Here is a 21,503-nt window from a genome sequence, read left to right on the forward strand (position 1 = left end):
CTTCTCTTCTCTTCTCTTCTCTTCTCTTCTCTCTCTTTTTTTTAAGTTCCAAGATAAAAGAAAGCAACAAAGTTCTTTTTGTGGAGGAGAAGGTTAGGGGAGCTTCTTGGAGGAGATAACAGGTAGGCTGGGTCCTGAGTGAGGTGAGAAAGCGTGAGGTGAAAGCCGGCAGGAAGGCATGTCAGGAGAGGCAAGGGTGTGAAGCCGAGTCACAGCTTCCAGAGGCGTCCTGGCCCCCCCGGGAGCAGAGAGAGCTTTAGCAGGGCAGGAGTGCAGGGCGTGTGGGCCCCTGGAAAGTAGCTCCAAAGAGGCAACAGCAGCAAGTAGGGGTGGCTCGAGGCCTGGAGGGCATGCCGAGGGGTTCAGACTTAGCCTGTAGTCCGGGGCGATTCGGCTGGAGGGTGACTGACTGAACAAGGGCGAGGGCAGCGGTCAGGTCATCTCCGTTGTAGAGAGAGCGTACTCCCCTGGCATCCTCTCTTCTACGCAAATGTAACACTCAGGTGCCCTTCTGAGTCTTCACTCTTCACCATTTATTCAAAATATTTTTGAAGTTCTTCATTAACAATTCTCTTCAGATCCCAAGATATGTTATTTGAAAAGATAAATCTTTGTTTTGGAGGACAGATTCGGGTTTTTTGTTTTTGTTTTCGAAACCTTATAGGGGATTGGGAATCGAATCAGATGCATATGGTGGTCAATTGAGCCAGTGGACTTTTTTGGTTAAAATGAGGTGTCATTAACACCACTGCGGCTGTGGCTATGTCTCTGGAGTCTGACTACCACCTCTCTAGGTGACTGCTCCGAGGAGCAGCTCTCATTCAGAGGTCTAAGCAGTCTGTTGGAAAATAGGTTGCGTTATTTTATGATTAAGCATCATACGATTGACTTCAGGCACATGAAGAGCGAATGAAAAGAACAGTCCCTCCCATTTGTGTAGCATCTCAAGCTTCCTAAGATGCACACAAGCAAAGGGAAGTACAAAGAAATAAAGAGCGGGCCAAGAAAGCAGAAGAGCAAGACTCTGAATTATTCTTAAGAGACTTTTTGAATGCTGCACTGTCAAGAGAGACAGGAAATCAATATCAGAGTACATTTCAAGAAGTCAATATCTGAGGATATTTTAGGAAACTCATTGTTAAGGGTTAGGAAGTTGAAAACTATCATGTCCAGTTAACTTACAGATTTCTGACACATTGGGTGGTCACTTTGCGTGATCACAGAATACATTTATCATCTATGCCTAATGCTTGTTTTTTGCTTCAAGGAAAATAAACATACCAATCATAGCACATGCTTTTTGTAGCTTATCTAGCATTCATTTTTCTCCTGCACCCTCTTTCTCCTGCTTAAAAACATTCTTTAAAAAAAAAGTATGTTCTCATTCTTTCCCCACAAGCCAAAATGATTTAATAAAAGCTGAGCCCACACCTACTTCCACATATGGGTTCTGATTGGCAGGTCTTCAGCATATGATTTCCATGTCAACAAAGTGATTGGTTAAGGGATGGGCATGTGATCTAAGCCTGTCCAATCAGAAGAATCAGAGGATTTTCATTTAGAATACTAGGATAAGATTTCCTTTCACTCTTGAAGCAGACTAGGAACATGTAGTAGCAGGAGCTGTCAGCTGTCTTCGACTGTTAGGTGAGTTAGGTTTGGAAGGAAGCTTACTAGGCAGAAAAGCAGTGGGGACATAGAAAGAACCTGGGTCCATGATCTTCTGGATGGATTAAACCAGCCCAAAGGCTTTATCTGCACTTGGAGTCCCTGGCTCTGGAAGCCAATAAAATTACTACTTGGCTTGCTGGTTGCAGTTGGGTCTTCTTTCCCTTACAATAGAAACCTGGTGATAACAATAAAATACCCTTTTAGAATGAAAATATAGCTTATGTGAGACACAATTGCTTTTTAACCAGCATTTATTGCACCCTAAGCCTGTGCCAAATGTATTCACACACATCATTTCATTAAATCTTCATATATCATCCCTAGTTTTAGTTGAGGAAGCTGTGCCTCAAAGAGGTAAACCGACTTGCTTCAATAGAGTAATTAACGGCTGGCTGTTAAAACAAATAGCCATCAACTCTTAGTGGCTTTAGCATATGCTTGTTTCTTGCTCACATCACAGGTTGATGAGAATCAGGGGGCTCTCCTGGGTGAGTGCCCTTTCAGTGATGACCAGTGAATTTGGCGCATTTCCTTTGTGTGACCCTGACATCTTGCGCCACGTCTTTTCCATTGGCGGGCACACAGAGACAGTGTGTGAAAGCTCACTAGGCCTGCTGCAGGGGTAAGGCCTGAACGTGCTGGATCACCCTGCCCGCATCCCATTGGCCAGAACTCACAGCGTGGCTCGCAGTTCCAAGGGAGGCTGAGACATACAGTCTTCCAGTGTTACTATCTGTCTCCCGTGTGGAGGGCCATCTCCGGACGCTGAGTAACTCAGCTTGTCTGTGGAGCTGGGATGCTAAACTAAGCATTGCACTGCCATGGCCTTCTATCGCTCCCGTTCCCCGCTCCCCGACAACTTCCCCCGCTCCATAAATGCTCCATACACATTTACGTTGTGTTAATCCCCTCAGTCGTCAGTTACCCTGCTTCTGTAAAGGTCAGTTTGCATTTTTTCCACAGTATCTTCGCGAGGGAAGAAGAAACTCGCAACTTCCCTGACATTTGGCAGACCACAGAAGCTGTTACTACCGCGGAGAAGTGTTCGCTTGCATGATAATGCATCAGGGACTGATCATTTACTTATCCTCAAAGCTGATGGACTTTACAGGAAGAAGTGCTCTGTAATGCAGACGTGACTGTGAAGAATAAATCAAATTTCACTGTGTGCTTAAGGGGAAAGAATTATTCAAACGCTGTGTCTACAGCTTCGGGTCCATTTACTGAGCCTGCAATCCTGACAGTCGCCACCAGGAGGAGTGCTCGGCCCATCCCTGCACAGTCAGCTATTTTTAGAGGCTGCTTCTAGCCTCAAGGAAGAGGCCAAAGATATAAAAGACTATGATATATATATATATTTTTTAAACCGGACCAACTTATAAATTATTTGTGAGTCCAATAAAAGGCAATTATCAATATTTCCTACTATTTCAAGAGTCATATATTGTGTGTTAGAAAAAGATTCCATTTATTTCATGACTATGACTCGGACAATGGAAATTGGGAGCGACCACAACCAAAGAAAAAAGATTGTAATCCTGTGTAAATCTCTGTCTTTAAAACTCACATCAGAGGATGTGAATTCTGGCCTGGTAGGCACGTAAGATTTGCCCTGAGGCAGTGGAATTTGATGGGCTTGGGAAGGGGGGTGTGTCTGTGTGTGCCTGTGTGTGTGTGTGTGTCTCCACACAACCACAGTGAATATGACCCCTTATTTTTCCCAGCCCAAGGAGGGGGACAGGAGAATTTTGTCCAAGCTATTGAACAGTGAGCACTATAGAAGTCTCTGAGGAAGTACAGTTTTATCACTGCCAGCTCTAAAGACATATAATATCAGGGAGCTCAGTAGATCCTGGTTTTCACAACCAGGTTGTTGTGTTAAAAAGAGCCCTTCTTTTGCCCTGGCTGGTATAGCTCAGTGTATTGAGCATGGGCCAGTGAAGCAAAGGATCACTGGTTTGATTCCCAGTCAGGGCACATGCCTGGGTTGCTGGCCAGGTCCCCCATAGGGGACACATGAGAGGCAACCACACATTGATGTTTCTCTCCCACTCTTTCTACTTCCCTTCCCCTCTCTGTAAAAAAAAAAAAAAAAAAAAAAAAAAAAAAGCCCTTCTGCCTGCCCCAACCAGCCTGGTGAGCTGCACCCTTTGTAAGCAGCAACCTGGGGTAATGAATGGGGCAGGCATGGTCTTCGAAAGACTCCAGCGAGGCAGAGCTTGAACCTCACCTCTGTGAGGCAGTAAAAGTGAGACTTCCGACAGCTTACTTAACCTCTCCAATTAAGTAAGTTTCTACAATTTCTACAGAATGAACAGAAAGATGATATGCAATGAATACCTAGCACATCAGCGGTGGGCAGTAAATATTAACTTTCTTTGATAAGTTCTCTTGTTTCCTGCAAGATGGCAACACATAAATTTGAACTGAGTCTGATTAGGCATTTTCACAGATTCTGAGCCCCGGGGCCTGGATTCCTGAGGATGTACTTTGAAACCCTGCCGGAATTGAGGAGTGGGTGGTGGTGAGTCTCCTGGTGTGGGAGTTCTCTCCTGCATCCCTTAGCTCTGAAACAGGCAGGCTGAGTAGGGGAGTGTTCCCCAGAGCTTCTGGCACTCACCTGAGCAGAAACATGCTTTCTCAAGGACTGGGGACAAAGCAGTGGATAGTGGAAATGAGGACGTACAAACCCCAAGCTCTCCATCAGCTGCAGTGACTGCTTAGAACCCTTCCCCTGATTGTGTGGAAAGAAGAATACAGGAGCTGATAAGGTTGACAGCCTCAGCTAGTATCTGGGGAGCTTGAAAGTGCAAGGTGTGGGGCTTGGGAGGAGGGTGTGCTGCAGTCATCTTGCAGATTGCCGGGACTCTGGGGGCCAGGCCAGCGCTCCAGAACTGAAAGAAAACTGATGGTCCCAGAAAGACCACTATCAAGCCACGTACGTGGTGAGCCCAACATCAGCTCTCCACTTACAGAACTGGTCCTGAACATGTATCTGTTCATGTCTACTTCTTCTGGTCTGATTCCTTTTTTGCAGTCAGGTTCAAGTCCAAGACCACAAGCTCATCACTGCCTCTAATTCTCAGTTCCCCACTCTGTCCTTCTCCTCCAGCACCCAGTCTTTTTTTGTGTCCTGGGAGGCTGACCTGTACCGACTCTACCACCTGGGTAGCTCCCACAGCCCACCTCATGGCCTCGTACCCATTAGGCTCTTGTTATACCTGTTCCTCCCCTTCTTTCCCCAGCCACCCAGGTGCTAATGGCTTTCCACTCTTGCCGATCTCTCTGGGCACCTCACCACCCATTGTCCGTTCCCTCAACCCTGTCCACACCCCTGTGAGATGTCATGCCATTAAAACCTCTCCATCTGAACTACCCGAAGTGAATTGTTTTCTACCTAAATCCTAATATATGCCATCCCTTTGTAAACATTCATTTATGTATTATCTTGTTTTAGAAGGAACTTATAAGGGTATATAAAATATAAAACCACCATAGTTAAATGTGGAAATAAGACATGGGAACGAAGGCATATGTTGGAACCAAACACTAAGAACATCGCATAGCCTCATAACCACTCTGCTCAGTTATTGGCGGGCCATACGTGTAGCCCTTGTTTTCCAGATGTCCGCAGATAAAGTATAGCATCTATTAAGTTCAGAGTCTATAAAGTACAAATAAGCCAATTACCCTGCACAAAGACAACTGGGCAGAGATGAGTGTTTTAGCAGCATTCTCTTAGCTGTAATGAAAAGAGTTACACACACGGCACAAGAAAAGGAAGGAAGTGGGAGGGTGTCACCATAGTGATGCCCTTGGCAATGAGGGAGCAGGGGGAGGTCCCAGGCCTCTAAGAGCAGGAACCAGAGTGTGGTGGCCTCTGTGAGGCAGTAAATCTAAGACTTTGGACAACTCACTTGACTCCTCTGATCTTCAGTTTCTACAATACACATCTCACAGAATGAATGGAAAGATGAGCTGAAACTGTTTACATGAGTACCTAGTACATCAGCTGTAGTCAGTAAGTATGACCGTTCTTTGATAAGTTCTCTTGTTTTCTTAAAGATGGCAACACATACATTTAAAACTGGGTCTGGTTCTGCATTTTCACACATTCTGAGTCCCTGGGCCTGGATTCCTGTACTTGTGGCAGAAATGAGGAGTGGGTGACAGCACCAGAGGGCTCCTGGCTCCAGGGCCCCTCCAGGAAGCTTCAAGGAAAGGCTTGCTGGGTCTGCAGTCTTGTGTCACCATTAGCACACCTGAGCTATAGTCAAGTGTGGGCTTCTCTCTGCTCTTCTTTCCACCGGCAACTGGCTTCTTCACGTGCCTTTGGTCTCCCTCAGAGCTTCTGGCTGCCCGGGCTTCCACAATGTCATGCTTTCTGTTTGCACATCACATCAGCTTACTCAGAGTCTCTGTTCTACCTCACTGACTTTCTCTGGGTGTCTAACCGGCCTCAGTTTCTGCTAACAGCTGGATTATCCTTATATCTTTCAACTCAGGATTCTCAGAACGGAAGTCTGATTGGCAGAGCACTCCACGCTGGGCCCCATCGCAGCTGGCCTTTGGTCAGGGGTCCACATCTAGTGGAATCAGGGGCCACCAAGGAGTGACATGCTGGACATGGTGGCTCAGAGGCGGTGGTGTGTGTGGCCAGGGCAGTGGACAAGCCAAACACTGTAACATATTTGCACTTTGTAAGAGATCGTGGGTGATTTGTAGACATCTGTTGATTCTGCTCCACCGAAGTCCCTGGGGGTCTCTGCCATGGCTCCATCCCCTGTCAGGAATCCTTGTGCTGACGTGCTCCAGCCCTGGAAGCAGGATCCTGGAGAGCAGAGGAAACACGGCCTGGGTCAAAATAGTAGGCATTTGAGCTTGGTTAGGGTTTTGGTCCTCCAGTGCAGCAGACAGTGAGCTCAAGACGGCAAGGCAAATGCCAGTGTGGATGGAGCAAGACTCTGGCCTGGACTGAAGTGGCTCGGGACTTGGAGAAGGTGAGCTACGAATGGGCACCCCGAGGCCCTCTGGCTGAGCAGTGAGGCCCCGGCAAGCGAGCGCTGTCACTTAGCTGGTCCGGATAGTGTATTCCTCTACAATTGGACAGCCAGCAGAGCAGAACTTCCTCAGAGTGATTAATGATGGCAACACTGAAATTCTAATTCTGCCACATATTACCTGTGTGACCTTGGGCAAATTACTTGATTATTGAACATGTTTCTGCAGATATGAAATGCAGACAATAAGATCTACCTTCTTGGGGCTAAGGCAAGAAATACATGATATAGTGATAAGTCCTTGAAGACTAAGCTCTCAAAAACAGACAGTAATTTTTATGATTATAATAACTGATGGAGCTACTGACCTGTTTTCTATGACAAGGCAGCCATAGCATCTTGGGTTAGACAGGGCCAGCTGGGTACTTCACTCAGCTCATCTGGTGTGGGTTGAATAATCTCCTGTGAGGTGCAGATTTGAGAATGATTTTTTTGAAGCAGTAGTACAAGAAAAGATAGTCTTCCCCAGAGGCACAGCAGGCTAGAAAGCATTTTTTTTGCATAGAGATGCAACAGTGGCTGGGTCCATCATAACATTACCCTCCTCCGAAAGCCAGAAAGTTGTAAGGGAAAGTGCAGGCAACCTTGACCTCCTATTCCAGACCCCATCTCTCAAGGCAGCCTTCCTCTCCAGGATCTGAGACCCTTTGTTCACCTGAGCATGTGAGCAAAGGAGTCATTGAATTCCACCTGCACTGCGCAGGGAGGCCTGCAGGGGGCAGGCCACTGAAGACCTCTCTCGTGCCTCCTGGGAAGACTGTCCCTCTTTGGAAGCTCAGGGGGCCATTTCTCTAGTTGGAAGGGAGGGAGCGCTGCGTGGTCTGGCCTCCAGGAACTGGATTATCTCACAAGAGCAACTGGCACCTACTCCAGCCAAAGTCAGTGAGGTTGTAAAATCACTTCCCTGAGGCACTCCAGCAGCCAGTTTGGAGGTGAGTGGGGAGTGTACATGATTCAAGGGAACCTCTCTTTCCAGCACTGGGGCTCAGTGAGTCGTGAAGGGGAAATTTGTGAGCAAAGCTTACTGGCTGTGGCTTGAGCTTCATTCTTGCCTAGAGAGGCTGTAGATGGGAAGGCAGAACAGGCTGCATTTTCGGGCCAATTAAAATCAACAGTCCTGGGGTGGGGTGCGTCTGTTTCACTGCCATCATAGGAAGCTCTTTGGCATCGGGGGAGAGTGTGGGCAAGTGAAGAAAACTTCTGATTCTAAGCCCTCAATGTAGAATCAGAAGTGAGAGACACTTAATATATTGAATATTTATTTGGGGCCTGGTACTGTGTTAAGTCATTTACTTAATAGGCCCTCATTAGAGTATTGCAAGAAAGGTATGAGGTTGGTATTTTTGTCCTCATCTTGCAGATGAGAAAGCTGAAGCTCAGAGAAGTTAAGTGATGAGTCTAAGGTCACACAGCCAGAAAAGTACTCAGCTGACCCCTAGCCGAGGGGGCACTCCTGAATTTATGCCAGGAATTCAAACCTGGAAGCATTTATTTTTCCATATAAGCGTCATGCATCCTAAAGACAGAGTTAGCTGGTACATCTGTTAGCTGGTACTCACAGTCCATGCAGGGTCTGGTTGGAAAGGTTGACAGGCAGGCAAGGAGCTGGAGAAGAGTCGACTCTGTCTCAACACACTGTGGTTTAGGGAATTGGAAGGGACTGGAAACTTTACCCAGACTGAATCCAAACTCACGCCAATCCACTTATGAGGTAGTATGGGATCTCAGCCAAGTCATTTACCCTTTAAAAGCCTCAGTTTCTTCGTCTGCTTAAGTGGACTGCTGAGATGGCTGTCAAGGTCATGGCCTTGTCATATGGTAAAGGCTTTACAGATGTCAGGTTCACCCTCAACCCATCCAATTCTGTATTGCTGTGTAGCTAACCACCTGGTAGAAAACTGCAACAATCTTTCCTTTTGCTCCTGAACCGGAAATGTGGTCAGGGCTCAGAAGGGACATCTCATCCTTGCTCCCTGCAGTTTTGGCTGGTAGCTCATCGGGGGACTCTTTTCCAAGGTGGCTCTCTCACCTGGCCGGCACGGCTGCGTCAGCTCCTTTCCACGTGTGTCCCTCCACAGTGTGGCTGGGGTTTCCGCACAGTATGGTGGCGAGGTGGAAAGAGCCGCTGTCCCAATAGACAGGAAATGAAACTTGTCAATTTATTGAGTCCCGGGCCCAAATCTGGCACAGCGCCGGTTCTGTCACATTCTATGGGCCAAGCAGTCAGCCCCGGAGTCCAGATTCCAGAGCCAGGGACATAGCCCCCCTGTTCATGGAGAGAGCATCAACTAGTTTGAGGTCACATTTTAAAATGGCTGTGCCACCGTCATCCTCGAGCCACAAATTATTTACGTGTATTCTACATACTATCTATTCTCAGCGACTCCCACTAGCCCCCAGACTTCGTCCCATCATGGTGTCAGGTTCAGGCTTGAGGTTCAGGATCTTGTCATGTAAGCAGGCCCAGGTGTCCATGAGGCTCCTTGGACACAGTTCCTCAGGTACAGCTCCTTCTGATCAGAAGTCTTATCAGCTAAAGAGACAAGTCACCTACTTCCTCGTGCAATAATGGGACAGACCTTCCCAAAGCTTCAGAGCAGCGACATGCAGCAGAGGCCTGGCTGCTGGGGCAGAGTCCGGCAGAAGGAGGCTTGTAGCAGCCTCGTGCCGTGGACCGAGCACAGGTCTGGTGCCAGATGATCCGGGTTCAAATCTAGACTCCACCCCCGGTTTTACGGGTGGTAGCGAGGAGGTGGCTCCCTTCCTCAGAACCTCAATCCCCTTTTCTTCAAAGTGGGACTCACACTCTCCATGGGGATGATGTGAGTGCTGGAGACTGGCATATACCAGGTCTTCAGACAAGGAGATGTGAAATACGAGGTCTGCCAATAAACTGGACAGAATGGTATTTATTTCACCAAGTGGATGCAAGACAGAGTGTATGAAAGGGACTTGTAAACCGTGAAGATTTATGAAAGGATAATGTGTATGTTTGTTTCTCTCCTTGAAGCCCATTGGCTGCTCCCCAGTCAAGGCCCCAGCATCAGCAGACTGGGTCCCTTCCTGGGCCCGGTGACAGTTTGGTCCCTGAGGCTGAGCCAGGAAAGGGGGCTGCAGGTGGGACTTCTCCTTTCCCTTTAGGCTTGCCTTTGCCCTGAAGTCACCAGATCTCATTTACATGGGTTTGCACGCACATCTGCTAATCCAGCTTTTTGGTTCAGGGGAGATTTCTGGAACAGATGAGGGAAGATCTCTGGAATAGAAGAGCGGACTGATCTGGACTGGGGCCAAAAGGGCAGACACCAGGGGTGGTGACGTGGTTTCCTCTTCTGGGAGACAATGATGAAGCAGAGTGAGCATGGGTGTAGAATCAAGCAGACCAGGGTTCAAATTCTGGCACTGTCTCTTTTGACTGAGTGATATGAAAAAAGTTCCTTCACCCACTGAATCCTTAGCTCTCTCATCTGATAAATGGGGAAATGATCCTTCCAGCTGACAGAGTTACTGTGAGAAAGCTCCAAGGCCATGCATGTAAAGAGCTCATTCCAATGCTTGATGCAGAAGCCTTGCCAAACAGATGTTGCTTTACTATTATTGGAAGAACGTGGCATAATAATAGGCACCTAATCATCTGGTATGAGGATCGGATAAAGGGCGTGCAGAACATTCCCACAGAGCTAGGCGTGTAGAAGGTGCTCACGAAATGGGAGTCCCTCTTGTTGCCACCATTGCTAATTTTAACTTTAGCAGTAACAGTGTTGACCACATGACTAAATTCCTGATATTCCTTGAAAATTTCTAGAGGCTTGAAGACAAGGTTTAAAAAAAAAATATCTATATATATATGCCATTTGAAAGATTTCTCCTGCAAAAGCCAGGTATATAAACAATAGATTGGCACCGAGCAGGGGAAGCAAAGCAGAAAGAGACAGAGAAAGAGAAAAAGACAGAGACAGAGACAGAGAAAGGAGCCAGAGTGAGCCCAGCGCCCACCCTTTATCAGTGGTCCAGGTGAAAAAGTGCATTATGAAATTTCCGTTTTGTGGGTGACACCCAAGTTTTTAGGCAGAGAGAAGTACTAGATTGAGTAGAATTACTAAACAATTGAAACTAGGGGTATAAACCATATGTTTTCCAGTCATTGTATTCAGCTAAGCTCCGTTCAAACCCACTTTCCCGCACCTTATTGGCAAATGCATTATTTGGGCTGCTTTCAGCAGTTAGGATAGGTCCATCCTAACTGATCTACTCTGATCCCCTTGTCCCAACCATACTACTCTCTGGTCCCTACTTAGCTGTGTTTGTGTCACTACAGCAAGTCTCCTGCCTTAGGAAACCAGGAGAGAAGCAGGCCCGGCCTCCATGTTTTCCTAAGTTCCTAAACCCCAGGGGTGCCTCTCTCAAGAACTTTCTATGTTCCCATCCACATCAGTACGGCCCTGGGCTGAGAGGTCAGGTCCTGTAAACTCAGTGCCAGACCAGGAATAAAATGCTGCACTGTTTGGCTGCTGTTGTCTATGCTGCATAACAACTATCCCCAAACTTAGTGGCTTAAACCATATTTTTTCCCTCACAGATCTGTGGCCTGCTAAGCAGCTCTGTTTCAGGTCATGGCAGATGGATTGAGTCTGGATCTGGCTGAGCAACTCTGCTCCACCCGAAGGTGTGCAGTCTGGCTGAGCTGACCTATCCCAGGTGTCACTTTTCCTCTGGGACAAGAGGGCCACCCAGAGCATATCCATGAGAAGGTATATCCATGAGAAGATAACAGAGGTGTAAAAGGTACCTCTAAGTATTATGCCCTCATCCAACTATGTCCAAAAGCAGGAAGGCAAACAAGGATTCTCCTTGCGTACCTTTTTCCGTTCACCAGGGGAGACAAGCTTTGACAGAACCCTCGGAGGCTCATCAGCCAGAACTCGGTTGCCTGTGCATCTTCAAGTGACTCCCCAGGAAAGGGAGAGAAACGACCACAGTGGACCTAGAAAGTGCTTGTCGAGTGAGTGTATTCTTATAGAAATGGATTCTTACAGTAATCCTCCTCTAGGTTCCAACATCCCTTTTAAATAGGCAGAAAGTATATACAGGTTTATGGAAATGACAAAAAAGGAGAAAGAAAAAGGAAAATTCCATGTCATATTTTGTTGCTGACTCAGCTATTCCAATGCAGTTGTATGACTTCAGTAATACAGAGTGTTAATATGCCAGAACTTGAAGGTTACACCAGAGCTTTCCTAGTATTGGGGTTCATATTCAATAAAGCAAAGGCAGTTGCAGTGAGGATCTTAATAATAATTATCATAATATGTTACAATTAGCTAATAATCGGCGACTACTAATACTTTAGTACAAATGAAGTGCCAGACACTTTTCTAACTGCTTTACATATATAAATTCATTATATGTGCTGCTCATGAAGATTGATATGTCCAACTGGCCTCGCTCGATGAACCATACATCCTGATATTGATACCCTTGTGTGGTGCCCTCCCATGCTAATCCTGGGCTTGGCCATGAAGCTGGCTCTGCCAATGGGACATTAGCAAGTGCAATATAAGCAGAAGCATTGTGTCTTGGAAGTTAGTGGCTGGGCTAGGAAGTAGCTGAGATTGGACTTCTGCATGATGAGAGGCCATGGAGAGAGAAACCCTGAAGGAGGAGCGGCCACTGTTCCTGCTCCAGCCCCAGCTGAGCCCTCGGCTGAATGCGGCCCATGCACCACCTTCTATCTACAGAATCCTGAGACATGATAAATCAAAGCTGTCCTGGGCCACTGAGTTTTGAGGTAGTTTGTCACACAACAATAGGAATGGAGACATTTGGTACAACGTATGTGTGCAAATTCGGTAGACACTTTACATGAAGAAATTTCTTCTTTTTTTTTCTTATTATTTGTGGCCAACCAGAAAATCTAAGGGGATATCTGTGCGCCTCCTAGATTCAATCCTTCATTAGACAAATCTGGAGTTTCTGCTCCTTCCCAGGCAGCGTTCTGGGCCCCAGGGACACTGCAGTAAGTATGGCCCTGCCTTCCCGTTGTATACAGTTTATGATTGAACTCGTCCTCCATGACACCCTAGGAAAAGGATGAGTAGAGCTCCCGTAACTGTATCACTTGTTCTCTTCATCACCTACTATGTATCTGTCCCCCACCTAAACGTGACTTTAGTGTGCTTGCAATTCCAAAGACAGGAAGCACAGGCAGACTTTAAGCCAGACCACCTGGGCCTGAAGTCCTCTCTCTCTCCTACCTCTTTCTTTTGGTCTCAGTTTCCTCATCTTTGAACTGGGTATAAGAATTCTCATCTTCAATTAAAAATAAATAAAAAAATAAAGGTAAAGAGAATTCTCATCTAACGCTACCATATAGATCACAAGCAGAGCACAAGTGCCCATAAATGTTTGTGTCCTTCCTCCTACCTCACAGATGGAACACCTGTCTAGTTTCAGGGCAATTTCAACCAGAAGGCTGTCCAGAGGGTCAAGTCTATCCCCCTCCCATTTTCTTGGACTGTGACGCTGATGAGAATTTTGCACCGAGCTCTCCTGCGTGCTCTGTACCTGCCCTGACTCCCTCTTTGCACACGGAGAGCTGAGCCAGTGACCCCTGACAGTGTCTCCTTGCCCACAGAGCCTTGCCAAAGGCCCTTCTGTGCATTATCTCAATTACTCTTTCCAGCAGGCCTTCGAGGTAGGTGTTCTCAGCCTCATTTTACAGTTGAGATACCAGAGGCTCTGAGAACTGAAGTGACTTTTGCAAGGTTACAGAGAAAATGAGTGGCTGAACTTGCCTCGACACCCAGGAGCCCCGTGTACAGCCTCAGGCTCTTTCTACTTTCGTCACACTGCCTCCCTGCTGCGTCCCCTGCCCCTTCCTGGTCCCCCCTCGCCCCCACGGCCCATGCTTTGTCACGGAGATGCTCGAGAAGTGAAACCCACGGCATTCACCAGGAACGAGGCACACACAATTATTTTCTTGCAAATGTGTACATAGGAGGCATTAACATTCACCCACGAGCTGCTGAAATCCACTCAACCAGAACCGAGACAGGCGAGAGGGGACTGACCAAATTTGTTTACAGTGGGCTAATCCGGCTCTGTCTCTCACTCCACACAGCCTGGCTTTATGAGTGGGAAGAAAGTCTAATTACAGACTGACAGCCCAGAGTGTCTCATGGGAATACAAGTCCTGGATGAAAGCAGGGAGAGAGACTTGAACAGTTGGAAATATATACTTGTCTATTTGTTTCCTGGTCTTGTAGTTCTAAGGAAGTACTTTAGATCCAGATGATAGAAGGTTAAGATTTCAGACTGGAAGAGGGGAAGGGAAGGAGAGAAGGAGAGAAACATCAATGTGTGGTTGCCTCTCGTGAGTCCCCTGCTGGGAACTGGCCTGCAACCCAGGCATGTGCCCTGACTGGGAATCAAACCCAGATCATGTGGTTCGCAGGCCCGTGCTCAATCCACTGAGCTATGCCAGCCAGGGCACTCCCCAACTTTTCAATGCTTGAGGTTCTGGAACCTGGGCAGATGTGGAGAAGTGGGTGCTGTGCTGCTCTGTCACCCGGGCCCTACAGCCGAAGCCATTCTCTCAGCTTCTTCTGGCAGCACCCTTCCTCCCGAAGGCTTCAGGGCACCTGGACATGGTCCTCCCACATGCTGCCCTCTCCATTAGCCTCTTTGCCAGGTCCCTTCTCTCTTCTGCTTTCCCCCTTCACTCCCATGCTTATGAGAGAAGATGAGTAACTACTGGGAAGGAAGAGCAGACAGAAGGGAAAATGAAAATAAATTAGGAACAACTGTTCAAAATTCCCAGTTGAGGATGGATTTCCTCATTTAGTCTTTGGCTCTTCAACTCTATCCTGACAGGTACTATTTTATCCATTTCACAGGTAAAGAAACTGAAGCAAGGAGACTGCAATTGGTTGGTGGCACTTTCTGTCCTAGAACTGTGTTCTTTCCACTCCAGCAAATTGCCTCCCTCTGCATTAGGTGTGCAGAATTTTGAGCTCCTGTCTGCACTGGGCAAGCTGCAGGCTCAGCACAGGGGGAGTGTGTGCAGAATTCTGAAAGCTTCCCGGAGAGCACAGACCTGGCTGCCGCCCTGCAGTGGCAGCCTGGGACGACACAGAATACCTTCCACTCCAAGGCCATAACTCACGGGCTGATTTAGATGGTGCAAAGTGTTTCCCTGAGACAAGCAATGCATTTTCAAAATGAACTGGCATCTTGCTGCCTATTCTGGATGGTATTCTATAACTATCTGTCTTTGATAACAGAATGCTACAATTAAGGTGAAATCCACATATGCAAACCTAAAAATGTTTTGGCATTTCCCATTCATCTTAGAACACTCTGGCTCAAAGCAGATGAGTGGCCCACCCCCATCCCAACGCACGCACAGCCCCACACTACCCATGTGCACTTAGTCACAGAGGCACGGAATAATCTCATAGGATTTAGCTTTCTCTCTTCTGATTCTATTCTGTGATGATCTCTCTATTCGCTTTCTTCTGCTTTCTTTGTCCCCTAGAAGTGATATCTCTGAGCTAAAGCATAACAGACAGACAACTGGACCTGGAGGTAGAAGACCCAGGCCTTAGTCCTGATGTACCATTTAGTAATGTAGTGGTTGTATGACCGGACCAAAAAAGATCTCAGGCTTTGAGGTTGGACAGGTCATAAATCCAGGCTTCTGAGACTCACCAGCTGTGTGATTCCAGGCCAGTTACTTAACCACTCTGAAGGCCAATATCCTCATATTCAAAGGAATACTGTTACTACTGGCCTTGAAAAATTACTGTGAAAATTATGTTAAACAATTTTTAATCATGCAGTGTGGCAGGCACAGGGCTAGGGATGCTATCCATCTTGTTTCCATTTTCCGGGGTAGTCACTGTCTCTCTAACTCTCAGGATTCTCTTCATGGCAATGATATTTATCTTACGAGATTGTTGAGGATTAAATGAGTAAATATAAATGAAAGTATATTCATTTGCTAATTCACTCCATCAGAACGTATTTATTAAAGATTTAGTATTAAGTGATATGGGTGTTTATAAAGTAGAACCAGACACAGAATTTACCCTAAAGGAAATTTCATTCTCAAGATATACTCCACTTCCTAAGAAAAATATAATATGAGGCAAAAGGAAAAATGCTGGTAATGTGTTTATAAGCTTAAAGTAACAGAGGCCTAGCCCCCCGATGGAGCCATCAGTCAAGGGTCCGAGATGGACCTGCTGTTTGAGAAGGCACCTGACAGAAGGGTAAGGGGCAGCGGGTGACAGAAGCTCAGGTGGAGGGGCCCGTGTGACAGGTCAAACAGTGAGAATGTGTGAGAAGGTGAGGGACACCTGCACTGCCATGTGGGGGATACTTAGCAGGGTGGGGTCGAGAAGCCTGCACAGATGAGTTGGACCCATTTATGGAGGCATTTGGACTTCTAATTTTATAGACGGTGGGGGTCACCGAAGGTTTCAGAGCAGGAGAGTGATGTTATCGGAGGCAATTTTCTTGAAGACGAGTTCGGCAACAATGTGCAGGGAGGTCTGGAATGAAGAGAAACAGAAGCCCACTAGGAGTCTCTTGTGATCGTCTCAGAGATTGCCGAGGCTCTGAGACGGATCAAAGGGGGCGGTAGAGAAGGAGACAAGCTTGGAGGGAAACTACTGCAAGGGAAGCAATAGAATGTGAGTGACCACGTGGAGGAGTGAAGGATGGGACAGGCAAGTCAAGGTTAAGGAGCCGAGTGTTGCTGAGGTCTTGGGTAGAGAGAAATACATCAGGGAAACTTCAAGAAGGAGCTGGGCTAAGAAGGAAGACAGTAGAGTCTACGTATTAAAAGAAGAAAATGAGTTCAGCAGAATTACAAGGGCCCAGGAAAGCGAGAGCAGCCTTTCTGTGAGAGGCAGCATTTCCCAGCCTCAGCACTGCCCACATTTTGGGCCAGATCATTTTTTGCTCTGGGGGGTGGGGAGCTGTCCTGTGCATCACTGAGCAGCATCCTTGCCTCTACCCGCTGGATGCTGGTACACGACCTCTAAAGTGTGACAACCATAAACGTCTCGGGTCGTTGCCAAATGTCCCTGAGGGGCAAAATCGCCCCCTAAATGACCAGTGTTCTAGAGGGAGGTCTGCTCCACGTGAGAAAAGCGTTACACTGGTGGAGGAAAACCTGCGCTATACTGCCCTGGGGCGGGGGGTGGGGGTGGGTTCTGTGAGCCTGTCTCAGGAACTTGGACTGTGGGTGAGACAAGGAGACAGCTAGGGAGTCGGTGGGAAAAGTGGGCTCCAGACATGCCGCCCTGAGCTGTTCTAAGGGGATGCAGCCATAGCCCCTCTCATGACCCCCACACTTGCAGTAAAAGCTTTAGGAAATGCCCATTGTGACTGGAAGAGTGGAGGAGCATGTGAATGTACGGTGCCATCCACCAGATGTGCAGCTGTTGCTGCGATTCCAGAGAATGCTTCTGGAGATGGCCATGTAAGGTGTCTGGTTCTCTCGAGACACGGATATGCTGGGTCTTAATGATGTCCAATGTCTGGATAAAGAGTGGAAAGTCCATGGAATTGCCTGCATTTCTCAGGTTCCACATGTTTGGCGGTACATCTCGGAACCCTCACGTACCTGTAGGCATTTTTCTTTGACTTGCTGGCTGTTTATGACTGAGCTGATACACCAGTATCAGCCTTCTTTTAGTCTTGCAGTGCAAATTGATCCACAGTTACAAATTCTAAGAGCCACTTAAAAAGACCATGAATTCTGGAACTGTATCTTGATTTGACTTGTGCCTTATTCTGAAAACAAGATCCCTTTGCTAAGCTGGTATTGGTTAAATGAACATCTTATGGGTATCGTTTTTCAATAGGTCTGAAGGACAGTGGCCTTTGCTGGCTGGGGTTCTAGGGTGTTTGGCTAATCAATACCGTAGTAACTAATTAACAGCATCTGAACGAGAACCAAGGGAGTTCTGTTCGTTTCAAGCATAGGATCTTCGGGGTCGCAGCCTGTAGACATCTTTGACTCCATTCCTTCAGGTGACAGAGGCTGGCGGATTCTGGATGAGATGTTTGCTCTTGCTTTCTTCGTGTTGTCTTTGACGGCTTGTCAGCCTGGGGTGACCACACAGGAGGAGGTGAACCGGTGAGTCGGCCGTTTGTCTCTGCAAAATTTGCACGCAGGGTTCACCTTGGGGGGGGACAAAGACACTGTCATGTTTGTAATAGGCCATTTTAGGTTAGAATGTGACCTCTCTTAGTGCCATTACGAATCCCACGAAGAACTGGCCGGCAGTGGGAAGGGAGGGCACTTGGAGGCAGACGGGCCTGTGTGGAAATCACGGTTGTAATACTCAGGCGCCGGGTGATCTGGAGCACGTCACTTCACTTCTTCGGGCTTCAGTTTTCCTACCTGTAAAATGAGAGTACTAACGCCTCTTCCATAAGAAGTAATGAATGAAATAAGATCCTGGATGTACAAGTACTCAGCTTAATAAATAATAGTTGTCTTGAGTGTTGTTGGACAGTTAACCTCTCCTTCTCTGTTTGTGAATCATAAGAATATGTGTCCCATAGTGTCTGGGGAGAACACAATTAGATAATGCACATAAAATTACTGGGAAAGGCAGAAGACTGTGGGATGCTGGGTCATTTCATAGAAACAAGTCTATCTTCTGCAGTGGGGTAATGAATGGAAGTGGTCTTCTCTATGTACATCGTATTTTGCCGACTCCACTTCCTTGAATTTTCTAACCTGCTGCCGTGTTTTTTATGTCTTAACAGTGAGTATTTTGTGGTGCTTAAGCAGCTCCTTATTTCACCACTGGGACAGTTTTAAAGCAGTCCTTATCTCCCCAACATTGAAGATTGTAATTAGAGTTATTTTATTCAAATTCTGGTTGGATGATTCAATTTTAAATCATTATTGCTTTTAAACGCTGGAAAAAGAGCAACTTTTTTCTTTAGGTGGCAGTTCAGAAGGGAGGAAGGCATTTTTGTAAGCTGTTAATTTGCAACTCGTATTTAAAACAAACACAATTTTGAACAAAATCAGAAAATCCATCTCTAATAATTAGAAGATAAAGGCGAGGGGACTATGGCAAAGGAAATCTCTGCTGAGATACTCTTAATTATGGAAGATTATCACTGTAATCCTTTTTGAAAATGAACAAAGAGTCCTGATGTTTGATGAACTTATCAAACAAGACAAATCAGTGAAGAGGCAAATTTGAAGTCAAGGCAAAAGAGAACCAATTAAATAATTTACAAAGTGCTGAAGCAGGAAATCATGAGGTCTCTGCGTCTAATGCCAGTGTGTCTGACCCTGGCTTTGAAAATGGAGAGCTGCCTGGTGACGTCACTCCGTATTCAAATTCTGGCACCCACATTTAGTGTTTGTGTGACCTCAGGCCAGTTACGTAGTTTCTGAGTTAGAAGATGGGAGAAAAGCAAGAGGAAGAATTGAATGCATGAAAAGAACTTAGGGCAATGCTTGGTCCTCAGTAAGCATTCAGTGAACTGTTGCTAGCGGCTGTGTGAACGTTCTTGTCATTTTGGTAATTTACATCCACTCCAATGGTTAAAAAAAATGAGAACAAATTTATAATGTGCCAGTTGGCTTGGATCCGTTAGCTCGGCCAGTGATTTCAAACTTTGAAAATTCAACAATGACACCTTTTCTTCCCCCCCACAAACAAAATCTTACATCATCATCATCATCATCATAATTTTAAAATATTTTTCTCAAAAAACTACTTTTCTATTAAGATTTTATAATAAGCAAATGGTAAGCATGAGCTAATAACAGTAAAAGTACATCATTAAAATGTAGAAGTGTATCATGTGTTTTCAATGTTAGGGTTCATATTGATTTTATTAAATATTCCAAGTATGCTAATTGCTATGTGGTGAGCTAAATAGATAAGTCGCTACACTCCAGGAACGTATAGTATAGTGGTAGAGTCCGTCAGTAAACATGCAAACAAAACATTTCAGTAACATTTGTGGTAACTGCTAGGAAGGAAACGAACGGGCCCCTCATTGGAGGACGCGGGAGGTCAGAGCGGTCTGAAGCTAGGCCGGTAGGGGGCGGGGTTTCTGTGGGGCTGGCATTGAAGCTGAGGGGCCATGGAGGTTAAGGAGGGGAGAACGGAGAGATCAGCACGTGTTAAGACCTTACCGTAGGAGATGGCTGGTCATGCTCGCGGACCTGAAGGGTGCAAGGAGCATAAGAGCAGGGACTGTGCCGTGAGAGGATGTCCAAAAGTGTGCAGAGGCCAGATCACAGAGGGCCCGGGGCACCGTGATGAGGAATTTGGGCTTTAGTCTGTGTGTAGTAAAAAACAACCAGCCGCTAGATGGTCTTGTAAAAGAGCGATATTACCTGATTTCTGCTTTAAAAAGATCATCCTTGTAGCTGTGCAAAGAAGGGACTGGAGGAAGGTGAAGTGGAAGGTCTTGGCCCCCTGGAGGCCACGGCAATGACCTAGGTAGAGATAATGGTACCTTCACTCAGGACAGGGGCAGTCCAGATAGATGGGAGGGAAGATACTTGACATACATTTTGAAGGTGATATTACCGACAGAAATTTCCCAAGGACTGGATGTGGGGGCTATGGAAAGTAAGGAATTAAAGACCACTGCTGGGTAACTGGCTTGAGCAACCGTGTGCTATGGTGGTTGAACTTACTGCTAGTTAAAAGGGGAACATTAACAGTTTGTATTTGAAGCCATTCAGTTTTCCACGCCTGAGAGACCTAATGGAGGAATTACATGGGCAGTCAGATAAACGAAACAGGATTTCAGATCCTTCAGAGCAGTGGTCCAAGCGGAAGATCCAAATTTAGGAGGCATTAATATGGATGATATGCGAAGCTCAGGAAATGGATCTCACTTTCTCAAGAAGGAGAAAAGCAGAAAGAGAGAAGAAGGAAGGCAAGACTTGCACCCAGTGGAATTTCAGAGTTTAGAAAAGTCAAAGGGAACTGGCCGCTGAGGTAGGAAAGGAGCAAGGAAGTGTAGTATAAATGGAGTCCAGAGAGGAAAGATTTCAAGAAGGAAACTGTTTAACAGAGAGCAAGGAAGACCAACCCAGAGAACTCTCCGCTAAATGTAACAGCAGAAAGGTCACTGGAGACGCAGCACTTTCAAAGTCAAACTTAAAATACTTCAGTTTCATGATGTAATTTCCATGTAACTGAATGGAACTGGCTCAAGATGATATAATTAGTGACAATCAGCTTTGAATATAAGCTGAGCCAATGTATTAGGTGCCCTGCTCTGGCAATAATTAGGGTTAGGGTTTCTGACCTTCTAGTTTAGGACTGGTAGCTAATTAGTTACTTTGTGATCTAAGTTGCTGAAGTGGCCACAATCTGGGGTCGAGCATTGGACTTGCAAGCTCTATATTCATGTCCAGGCCTTATGTCCTTTGCCCAATGTGCCACCCTCTTTAAAAAGGCAGATGGGAGGAATCTCAGCAATCCATGGCCCTATAAAGCTTCAGCATGCAATACATTTTGACTGGGATGGAGAGTTTGATGAGCACATACAGGATGACAAGTTTGGAGATAAGAAACTAATGTGTACGTTAGGGTTATGCTTAGGAATTTTACATACATAATTTCATTCTCTATTCAAAATAGCCTTAGAAGTTTTGATTACCCCTGTTTTTAGCTATAAGAAAATTGAAGTTCAGCCCTAGCTGGTGTAGCTCAGTGGATTGAGCATGGGCCTGTGAAGCAAAGGGTTGCTGGTTCGATTCCCAGTCAG

At 46.3% G+C, this 21,503-nt stretch overlaps 1 protein-coding gene across 2 annotated transcripts in view; it reads left to right on the forward strand.

Moving 5' to 3' along the window:
* Nucleotides 1-17,705: 17,705 nt before the first annotated feature.
* C8A (complement C8 alpha chain) overlaps nt 17,706-21,503 on the forward strand; it is a 56,259-nt gene continuing 52,461 nt past the window's right edge. For both annotated transcript variants that reach the window (XM_037148530.2, XM_037148531.2), the window contains exon 1: nt 17,706-17,877. In XM_037148530.2, the coding sequence (XP_037004425.2) occupies nt 17,801-17,877 (77 nt within the window). In that variant the 5' untranslated portion in view covers nt 17,706-17,800. The remainder of the gene's footprint in view (nt 17,878-21,503) is intronic.

This window comes from Artibeus jamaicensis, unplaced genomic scaffold (genome assembly GCF_021234435.1).
Source record: "Artibeus jamaicensis isolate MK-2021 breed Jamaican fruit bat unplaced genomic scaffold, CSHL_Jam_final scaffold_1019, whole genome shotgun sequence".
Classification (NCBI taxonomy): Eukaryota; Metazoa; Chordata; class Mammalia; order Chiroptera; family Phyllostomidae; genus Artibeus; species Artibeus jamaicensis.